At 43.4% G+C, this 10,275-nt stretch overlaps 1 protein-coding gene across 1 annotated transcript; it reads left to right on the top strand.

The window, feature by feature from the left end:
- Window positions 1-1,308: 1,308 nt before the first annotated feature.
- On the top strand, window positions 1,309-5,368 carry LOC144263476 (C-X-C motif chemokine 13-like). The gene is made up of 4 exons (XM_077814353.1): window positions 1,309-1,372; window positions 2,188-2,320; window positions 3,607-3,690; window positions 5,335-5,368. The coding sequence occupies exons 1-4, from the start codon at window positions 1,309-1,311 to the stop codon at window positions 5,366-5,368; spliced, it is 315 nt and encodes a 104-aa protein (XP_077670479.1).
- Window positions 5,369-10,275: the final 4,907 nt, after the last annotated feature.

The following is a 10,275-nucleotide window of genomic DNA, read 5'->3' on the forward strand; positions in this document are numbered from 1 at the left end:
TCTGCGAGATTCTCGAGCCCTTCAGTACCCAGTATTCTCGCCTCACGAAGGGACCTACCAAGCCACCTCTCAGTTCGTACAGTGTACCAGGTAAACAGCTGGAGCTCTTTAAATCTCTTTGCAGGGTGTTTTCTCCCACCCTCCGTTTATTTTTGTGGCTCGTTTCTGCACCCTCTATTTTTTTTTCAACCTCTTTCTAAACCATGGCACCCAAACTGGTTGCGTCATTCCAACGTCTGCCGCTAGCATTGTGTACGGAGGTGAAATCGCCTTCCCGCTCACCGGTCCCCTGATTTGATATCCATGGCTTACATCAGCTTCCTGCCACAGCATTACACGGGGAGCTCCCGTTCAGCTGCTTGGCCACTTTGACCCCTAACACCTTTTTGGAGTCACCACGTTCCAACGTACGGTCTTCCGGTCAGTAGGTCTGGCCTGCCCTGATTGTTCCTAGGTGCATAACTTTTACATTTGGCTATATTTATACGCACTTTGTGTGAGCCCAAGTCACTAAGCAAGCCAGATCACTCTGACTACCCTCATTGTTATACACCATGCCACCAGTCTGTCATCCGCAGATTTTATCAGCAGTGACTTTATATTTACTTCCAGATCATAGATAATGGTGAATAACAGCAGGACGAACCCTGCAGAATCCTGCTAGAAACACCACCGTTTAGGGATGATTCCCCATTAACTGTGAGATAGGCCAATTAGCCATTTTTAATCCATTGAATGTGTGCTTCACCAGTTCTACATAGTGCGAATTGTAATGTCTGAGCCTGACTAGAAGGACTTCAGGACAGGAGATGTCTGTCAGCATTTTGCTTGGTACTGTAAAATCCAGAGAAGTAGACAAGAGATTTATTGTAGGGTTATAAAATACTTAAGCATGTGGAGACACTATGACAGAAAACCAATAAAGATTATTAGGTGTAAACACTGGGGTGAAATATTACCAAGCATATCTCATGTAAGGAAAGTCATTTGGGTTTTCTTCCATTACGCAATGTTTTCCTCTACTGTTCAGCTGATTCTAAAATCAGCAAAATGTGTATTAATTCCTTTTGTTCATTTGTATCAACAATATTGCAAATTCAGCAATTAGTCTCAGGGGAATGCCTGGGTAGCAGCCCGTGAAAAACGATGATGCCATTTCTCGGCTTTGATTTCTAAAAATAGAATCCTGCTGATCTTGCCACACTGTGAACCTCCCAAATAAATAGGAACCTTTTCTCCACCAAAAGCCTCAGACAAACTTTGAGATTGAACTTGCTGCTGAGAGGTCAACTGACAACTCTAGCCATAATGAGATCCCACACTGCTCTTCTGCTGGTCTCTCTGCTGGTGATCTGTCACTCGGTTTATGCAGGTAAGTACTTTCATTTCTTGACGGGGCAGGAGGAGTTACAGTCACTCCTCTTGAAAGAGTAAGGTAATCATTAAAAATGGTTTTCTCTCATCAGATTTGCAGTGTGTGGTCCAGCAGACCAGGCACTGCTCTAGGAGTCTGGAGACCTGGGTTCTGTTCCCAGCTCTGACCCCTATTGTGTGACCTTGGGCAAGTCACTTCACCTCCCTGTGCTTCTCTGCCTCAAAAACTTACAAGCCACATAAACAACAAGAGAGGGGGAAGAGACTGTCTGTTATGCATATGTACATCACCTAGTGCAGTGGGAACCTGCTCTCCGTTGAGACCTCTAGGCACTAGTGTAACACTAATTAAAAGATGCACCTAAAGCTGCAGAAAGGCACCTAGTGGATTTTTCAAAAGCACCAAATTCCCAGTGAAATAAATATTATCATTAAATACTTTTAAAAATCTGGCCCTTACTCATGTTGCATAGTACATTACTCCTCCAATTACCTCATTTGTTTTAATAAGGCTACAACAGATGCTAATCCTCTGTGCCTCAATTTCCCATGTGTAAAATAGGGATAATACCACCTACCTTACGGGAGTACTGCAAGGACTAATGCATTAGTCAGTACAGTGCATTGAGATCCTCCGATGGAAGGGGCTTTAGAAATACAAGGTATAATAATTATTTCCATTAGTTGTGGCTAAAACTCCATTAATAACGTACTAGACAGCAAGGATTTCTCTGTCTCACTAGCTAAGTGTAAGCTACCTACTCTATTGCTATCCCTGAATTATACCTAATTCGATGAATTTTTGCTTCATAGCTATCCTAGAAACCAACGGTTCCTATAAGAGCTGCAGATGCACAAAGCAGACTTCAGACTTTATAGCGCCAAGAAGATATGAAAGTATTGAGATCATTCCTCTTGGGGGTGCCTGCCGAACCACAGAAATTATGTAAGTGGCATAAATTACTTTTAACTAGCCTCGATGCACCAAGACTCTACTTTAGTTATGAAGAGGGCAGCAATTACACTTACAATTAGATACACTGATGCAGTATAGACCTTTACATTTCAGCTTCCATCTAACAACCTAGCTATATACTGGGTCGCTTTTTGTATTTATACGAACAATGTACAAAGAGTAGGTTTTAATGCCCAAAGTCACAGGATTGGCTTACCACTCAGGGGAAAATCAAGTATAAAGTCTTCTTGGCTTAACTACACCCTTGAACTTTTTTTTTTTTTTCCAGCTGGGCGAACGGGTTCTGGCATAGTAAGGACAGATTCAAATCAAACACGTGTTAAATACTGAAATTTTTTAATTTTGTTGTTTTTAACTTCATGTGCTTCTGCACTTCCTGTTCTTTGGCCCAGACTGGAAGTGGAAGAACCAAAATACCACAAGGAATTACACTTGTGCTATTCTCAGCCTATATGGATCCAGGAAGTACTGGAAATTTCCCCAAACAGCTTGAGGTCATTTGATTTCTAGCCCACTTCCGAGACCATAGAACTATGGGTACACTTTAGAGTGGAGATAAGAATGAGTGACTAGGATTTGGTTTGGAAAGAACTTCTTGATCAGGTGTTGTTATTAGTCTGACAAAACCGGGGAGCCAGGTTCCATTTTCTCTGAGACAAAGTTTGAGACTGAGGACTAGAGAAAGTATTTGTTTGGTCCCTTCTGTTTTCTAGAGAAACACCTACAGCTTTGTGTGCTGCTCCTGTGTGATCAAAGCATCCAACACTTTTAAAATGTGCTCCTAGCTAGTTATTTCAAAGGAGTGGGATTTATTTTATTTGTAGAAATACATGTGCTAGAACTTGCATCAGTCCAGTGATCTCCCTCTTTCAATCACACAAATGATCTTGATTGCCCAGTTATGTGTTATGTTTAAAAATCCCTACTTTTGGGCCCTGATAAGGCATGTGTGAATTTATACATGTGTAACTGCAAGTTGTCTCATTGACTTTGCAGAATCGGGGCTTTAAAAGAGGTGTCTACTGATCACATGTGCTACGAGTTAAACCTGAAATTTTGTTTTGCTTTGAATAATTGAAAACTTGTACTTGTCCTCGTGTGATGCAGAATTACTTCTATTTGCCCATTCCTCTACATTCTCAGTATTTTGAAGTCTGCTCCATAAATTGTCTGTTTGAGGGATGGCTATTGCTGCTAATAATGATTTGAAGAAAGCACAGTATTTAATGAAAGCTTAAACTACACTTGTTTTTCAGACTCAAACTAAAAACAGGGCAGAAACTGTGTGTGCATCCCAAGGCCCCCTGGATGCAGAAATTTCTGACTAAGTTACATAACCAGTAAGTCTCATTTATATTATTTGCCTGTAATAGGACCCATTCCTACAACCATTATTCATGCATAGTCTGACATCAATGGTACTATGTGCATGAGTAAGAACTACTCAGGCAGTTAAAGTTTGCCGAACTGCCCCCTGAGTTGTAGCAGATCAGACTAAAGAGACCTGATCTTGAAGCCTAACTGTATGAAGCTGCCTCATTTAAGTTAATGCTTTGTTATAGAACAGTTTGAGTGCACATGCTCTAGTTATGGTTATATTTGAATTTTTATTCTAACCCTCTGTTTTACCATGCTCATACTTCTCTGAAAAATGCCCCTTCCTGCCTGCAGTCCACTGCTTGGTCTCAGCCAGGAAAGAAATTATCCTGGAAAGTTTGAGCAAGATTCATCTGGTCATTTTAAAGTAATAGAACAGCAAAAATAATATCCCCACTTAAACTTCAAGAAACTTATTTGCCCAACTCTACAAATCAAGCTTCCTGGTTGGCTATTCTCTCTGGATATTTCCATGTCCCGATCAGTGTGATATCTGAGTGCTCAGGAACATCAAATTAATTTAACTTTACTACATCCTGTAAAGTAAGGAAGTACTAGTTTTGCAGCTGTAACCAGGTTAGAACATTGACTCATGAAAGCCCTTTATCTCATTGTGTGTGACCTCTGTCAAATTGCATAAGCAAGTATATAGTAGAACCAGGATTTGGAGTCCCAGATGAGTTCTCTAACCACAAAACCATCTGTCTACACTGAGGACTACACTCATTCTTTTATTATTAGAAAAATAAATTAAAATGGTAACTTTGGGGAAGTCAGAACAACCGCTTGTAAACTGCATATTAATTGGCTTTGCAACCAGTTAGGTTTTTAAGCTCAAAGCTAAGAGCTGTGAATTTTTCCTTTAAAAAAAATTGACTTATGAACTTTTTTCCAGTGGGAGCAGATTTAAACCAATGCTGAAGGCTTTAGAAAACCCAACCCGTAATGATCTAACATTTAACAGGGATATTTCCCTTTCTGATTTTTGAGTATTTACTTTTGGATCTTTAAAATGTTATGGCTTTTGTTCAATATAAAATCTAGAAGATGTACAACATGGTTAAGATAAAGGATACTGTGAGTATAATTCTCAGTTCCTGACTCTTGAGGATTAAAATACAAAGCATTATACCAGTAACGTAAACTCTCACATTTAATGACGAAAATTGTCAGGCAAAGTCTGCTGAAACAATGTTATCTAATCGATTGGGCCATTTTAGGACAAAGTTGATGGTTCGTGATAAAGCTGAACAAAGTCCAGTCAGGAAAGTGACGGTCTATTTTCAAATGAGAGATGTTACTCTTTTTTCCCTTAGCCCTTGTACAATTATCTAGCTCTAACTGCAGGCCTGTCCCATTTCTTGTTCATATCCAATCAATGGATAGCTATGGATGAAAAGCTCTGTGTGCACGATAATTATCACAATTACTTGGTTTGTGTTTTCACATAATTAAGACAGGTCCTAAATAAAGTTTGAGACCATCTTTATTCCCCCATCTGGAAAACAAGGCCCAGAGATTAAGCGATTTTTCACAAGGCCACGAAGTATAGCTGTAATAGCCCACCCATTTTCTCTGCATTTACTTTTCTTGTTTTCCCCTTACAGAAAGGAACAAACAGCTTCCTCACACAAAGAATAGAAGATTAAACAACTTTAGAAGGAAAAAAGGATGGAGGGCACAACACTGATTGTTTCCTAATTTTGCTTTTGCTTCCTCTTACCTTTGTCTTGCTCAGCCCACAGAATTATTCTTTCTAAAGAAGCAGCAACTGTTGCTAGCAACTGCTTCCCTCTCGAGCTGGTTTTCCATTAGTCAGATTCCTTGTTCAGTGTTTCAGTGTGCTGCCTCATGCATCATGAGTCATGGAAGAGTAATATCAAATCAAACCAACTACAAGAATACCACTTCGGTTTCTTGAAATAAATGGACTAACGTTTACCAAGTATTATGGCATCTGCCATAAGAGTGTAGTGAGCCATTTTGTAATGATCATGCCTTTGATTCCTCAGTGTCCTTTTTCCGTGATACATCTTCAAAACTTCCCAAACATTAATCCCTACCTTGTTCTTTGCTTGCTAGTAAATTTTAAATATCTTAAAGGGCCCTTTCCACCATTGTTGGAATAAATGTGAAGCACTTTCAGTGCAAAGTATTTTTTGAACAGATTGTAATCTTTTAACTTTTTATCATGTACTCTTCGTGTGTGTGCTATGAAGCAAGTGCAATTCAATTAAAGCTCATGGTTTACAATAATTGTGTCATCCTTTTAATCTAGTTCTGATGAGTGCTGGAGTTTTGGCAAAGTCCTCTGCAATTCGTACAGTGCCTTGCACAATGAGGTCCTGGTCCATGGCTGAGGGTGCTAGGTGCTATTCCAGTACAAATAATAAATAACCACAGGGTGGTGAAAATGCGACTTTTAAAGTGAACTATGCACCTAAAGCAGCACATAGTGAAATTCCAGAGTCGATCAGGCCAGTAGCAAGAGTCCTGCCTCTCCAAAATAAATTGGTACCATATACATCATGTGTGGCTGACAGCGAGGATGCATGGATTCTTAATTGCACAGCTTGCTTGTTCTAAGCCAGGGGTGGGCAAACTGCAGCCCTTGGGCGCCGACTTCCCCACTGCCTGGTGGCTGCTCGACCCCCCCCACACCTCCCCTGCCCCTGACCCCGCCTCTTCCTGCACCTGCACCACCCTTACCCCACCCCCATTCACCCCTTCCCCCAAGTCCCCGCCCCTGCCCTGCTTCTTCTCCACCTCCCCTCCTGAGCGCGCTGCGTCCCTGCTCCTTCCTCTCCCTCCCAGAAAGTCCTAAGCACCGCCAAACAGCTGTTAGGCAGCAGGGGGCGGGAAGTGCTGGGGAGGAGGAACAGGAGCAGGGACACTGCACTTACCCAATCTGGCCCATCAGGGCTTTGGATCTGGCCCGTGGGATTGCCAGCCCCACACTGCGGCCCCTGTGAAGAGGCAGAGGGCTCCATGCGCAGCCCTTACCCCACAGCTCCCATTGGCCAGGAATGGGGAACCGTGGCCCATGGGAGCTTCGGGGGAGGTACCCGGCCTCCCCCAGGGGCCTCAGGGACATAGTGCTGGCCACTTCCGGGAGCAGCGCGGGGCCAGGGGAGGCAGGGAGTCTGCCTTAGCCTCGCTGTGTACCGCTACCACCCCGGAGCTGCTCCCGGTAAGCAGCGAGCCCCTGCTGCACCCCTTCCTGCACCCCAACCCCTTGCCCTGAGCCCCTTCCTGCACCTCGCACTCCCTCCCGCACCCCGGCCCTCCATTCATGGCCCTGCATACAATTTCCCCACCCAGATGTGGCCCTGCAGCCAAAAAGTTTGCCCACCCCTGTTCTAAGCTTTCTGTTATATTTTGGATAAGACAGGAGCCTGAAAAAGCTAATTTGCTGAAACTGACGTACAAGCTTGTATTACACTAATCCAATTCTATGAGATGTTTCTTTCTTGACATGACTTTTCTGGGAAGTTATTGCTCTGTTAAAGGACTGAGGATACTGTACAAAAAGCCTTGTTTCTTATTTACTTAAGCCTAATAATGGAAATGTAAAATGTCGGTATTTCACTGCTGATATTTTGGCAGAAACAGGCAATAGCTTAAGAGTTAATATTCACCTACCCTGGGACATTGATTAGCATTGGGGAAGGGACTGGGCCATATAGTATTTCCACCCATGATGCTAATCTGATCCATCTCTTAACTCCCATTCCACTTTCCGTTGTCTCTTCGTTAGTGAATTGATAGCATGAAGCAGTTTAGCCAATCCGTGCATTATAAAAGAGGGGCATCCTTTCCATTTGAGAACTGATGGATTAAAACTGAATCCCTGTATGGCTTTTCTATCAGTCAGACACTGCCACCCATTGGTCAGTTTTCACCTTATTAGGCAACCAGAACAAGGAAAGGTGCCAGCAGGTGACCCCCAGGGCTAGTGGCATCTGCCAGCTCAGCAGAACACAGGAACTGCAGACTGAAATCATAGGTGGAGTTTGCGGGGGCGGGCATAGGAGGGTGTTCCCTCCTCTCCCCCCCCCCCCCCCCCGCAAACTGCAAGCCTCAGGCAGGCAGCCTGAGCGTGCAATGTAATGAGTTCTGCAGAGGAGACTGGAGGCTGCTCCCAGCTTGCCCCTGAGACAGGGAGTCAGAATTTTGTTTATAAACAGAGTGATTAGCGTCGATTAAGATAAGAAAGGGCTGTTAGGATAAGCTTGGTGAACTCCAAAAAGTAAGTAGCCTAAAATAACAAAGTTACTCATAGCTTTCTTTGAGAAGATGACTGATTTTTAGGCAAAGGAAATGCAGTAGATCTCATCTACCTGGCTTCCAGTGAGGCAGCTGATACAGTTCCAAATGAGAAATTATTAGTTAAAGGGGAGAAGATGGGGATTAATATGAGAACTGAAAAGTGAATAAGGAATTAGTTAAAGGGGAGACTACAACCTGTCATACTGGAGGGAGATTACTAGTGGAGTTCCCCAGGGATCAGTCTCGGGGGGCCAACCTTATTTACCATTTTTATTACTGACCTTGGCACAAAAAGCGTGAGTGCGCTAATAAAATTTGCAGATGCCACAAAGTTGGGAGGTATTGCCAATACCGAAGAGGGCCGGAATATAATACAAGAAGATCTGGATGACCTTGTAAACTGGAGTAATAGAAATGGGATGAGATTTAATAGTGCAAAGTGCAAGGTCATGCATTTAGGGACTAACAACAAGAAGTCTTGCTATAAGCTAAAAGAAAAGGAGTACTTGTGGCACCTGAGAGACTAACCAATAAATTGGTTAGTCTCTCAGGTGCCACAAGTACTCCTTTTCTTTTTGCGAATATAGACTAACACGGCTGCTACTCTGAAACTTGCTCTAAACTGGGAATTAATCAGTTGGAAGCGACAGGAGGAGGAGAAAGACCTGGGTGTATTGAGTGATCACAGGATGCCTATGAGCCGTCAATGTGATGCGCTTGTGAAAAAGGCTTATGCAGTCCTAGGAGGTATCAGGCGAGGTATTTCCAGTAGAGACAGGCAAGTGTAGTACCATTATACAAGGCACAAGTGAGACCTTGTCTGGAGTATTGTGTGCAATTCTGGACTCCCGTGTTTAAGAAAGATGAATTCAAACTGGAACATGTGCAGAGACGGGCTACTAGGTTCTCCATTCCTCAGATCATCCTATCTTCTGAGAAGAGACTCAAAGAATGTGGCTTGTTTAGTCTAACCAATAGAAGGCTGAGGAGAGAGAGATGATTGCTCTCTAAAAATACATCAGAGTGCTAAATACCAGGAAGGGAGAGGAGTTACTTAAATTAAGCATCAATGTAGGCCCCAGAACGAATATATATAAACTGGCCATCAACAAGTTTAGGCTTGAAATTAGATGAATGTTTCTAACCATTGGATGAGTGAAATTCTGGAACAGCCTCCCAAGGGGAGCAGTGGGGGCAAAAAACCTAACTGGCTTCAAGACAGAGCTTAATAAGTTTATGGAGGGGCCGGTACGACAGGACTGCCTACAATGGTGTGTGGACCATCGGCAACTGCCTGCAGCAAATATCGCAAATGGCTGGAGTTGGGACACTAGATAGGGAGTTACTACAGAGAATTCTTTCCTAGGTATCTGCCTGATGGGTCTTCCTGCATGCTCAGGGTCTAACTGATCTTTATATTTGGGTTCAGAAAGGAATTTTCCCCCAGATCAGATTGGCAGAGACCATGGGGGTTTTAAACTAGTGTAAATGGTGGATTCTCTGTAACTTGAAGTCTTTAACCCATGATTTGAGGACGTCAGTAACTCAGCCAGAGACTAGGGGTCGATTATAGGAGTGGGTAGAGGAGGTTCTGTGGCCTGCAAGGTGCAGGAGGTCAGACTAGATGATCACGCTGGTCCCTTCTGACTTCAGTAAGCGTATCTGAGTAAGAATAGACATTACAATTTTAAACCTAAGCAGTGTCCCATAAGTGACTTGCTACAAGATGTCAGCACATGTTAGTATTAGAGCTGAGGGGTCTAATCTTTATTTAATTTTCTTTGTTGAGATAAGAATTCAATACCATCCTCCTGTCAGAGATTTGTAAGTTATCTGCAAAAATACTAGAGTTTGCAGTTGCCTAAGTAGCCCCCGGAATCACGGTGAAAGTTGTGCCCCTCCCCCACACCCCGAAATGTGAAATGGCCCCCTTGTGGGCAGGCATGGAATTGTTCCCCCGCCCCAACACACACACACACACGGCCCCATAGGCCTGACTGGAGCAGTCCCACCTAGGGTGACCAGATGTCCCAATTTTATGGGGACAGTCCTGATATTCGGGGCTTTTTCTTATATAGGTGCCTGTTACCCCCCACCCCCATTTTTCGCACTTGTTATCTGGTCACCCTAGCCCCACCCCAAATATAAAAGTCAAACTACGCCTATGACTAAACTCCCCCTCAGACAAGCACCAGCGGGCACTTCATCTCTCCATTAGGGGAGGCAGAAAGATCGTTATGGAAGGGCAGGGGCAAACAGAAGCAGTCAGTGGCTCTGAC

The sequence above is a fragment of the Eretmochelys imbricata genome, chromosome 4 (assembly GCF_965152235.1).
Source record: "Eretmochelys imbricata isolate rEreImb1 chromosome 4, rEreImb1.hap1, whole genome shotgun sequence".
NCBI lineage: Eukaryota > Metazoa > Chordata > Testudines > Cheloniidae > Eretmochelys > Eretmochelys imbricata.

Bases quoted from the DNA above. Each gene is read 5' to 3' on its own strand.
- LOC144263476 (XM_077814353.1), top strand. From the start codon at position 1,309: ATGAGATCCCACACTGCTCTTCTGCTGGTCTCTCTGCTGGTGATCTGT. The intron at 1,373-2,187 runs GTAAGTACTTTC...TTTGCTTCATAG, and splicing joins CTGTCACTCGGTTTATGCAG to CTATCCTAGAAACCAACGGT. The intron at 3,691-5,334 runs GTAAGTCTCATT...TTCCCCTTACAG, and splicing joins CTGACTAAGTTACATAACCA to AAAGGAACAAACAGCTTCCT.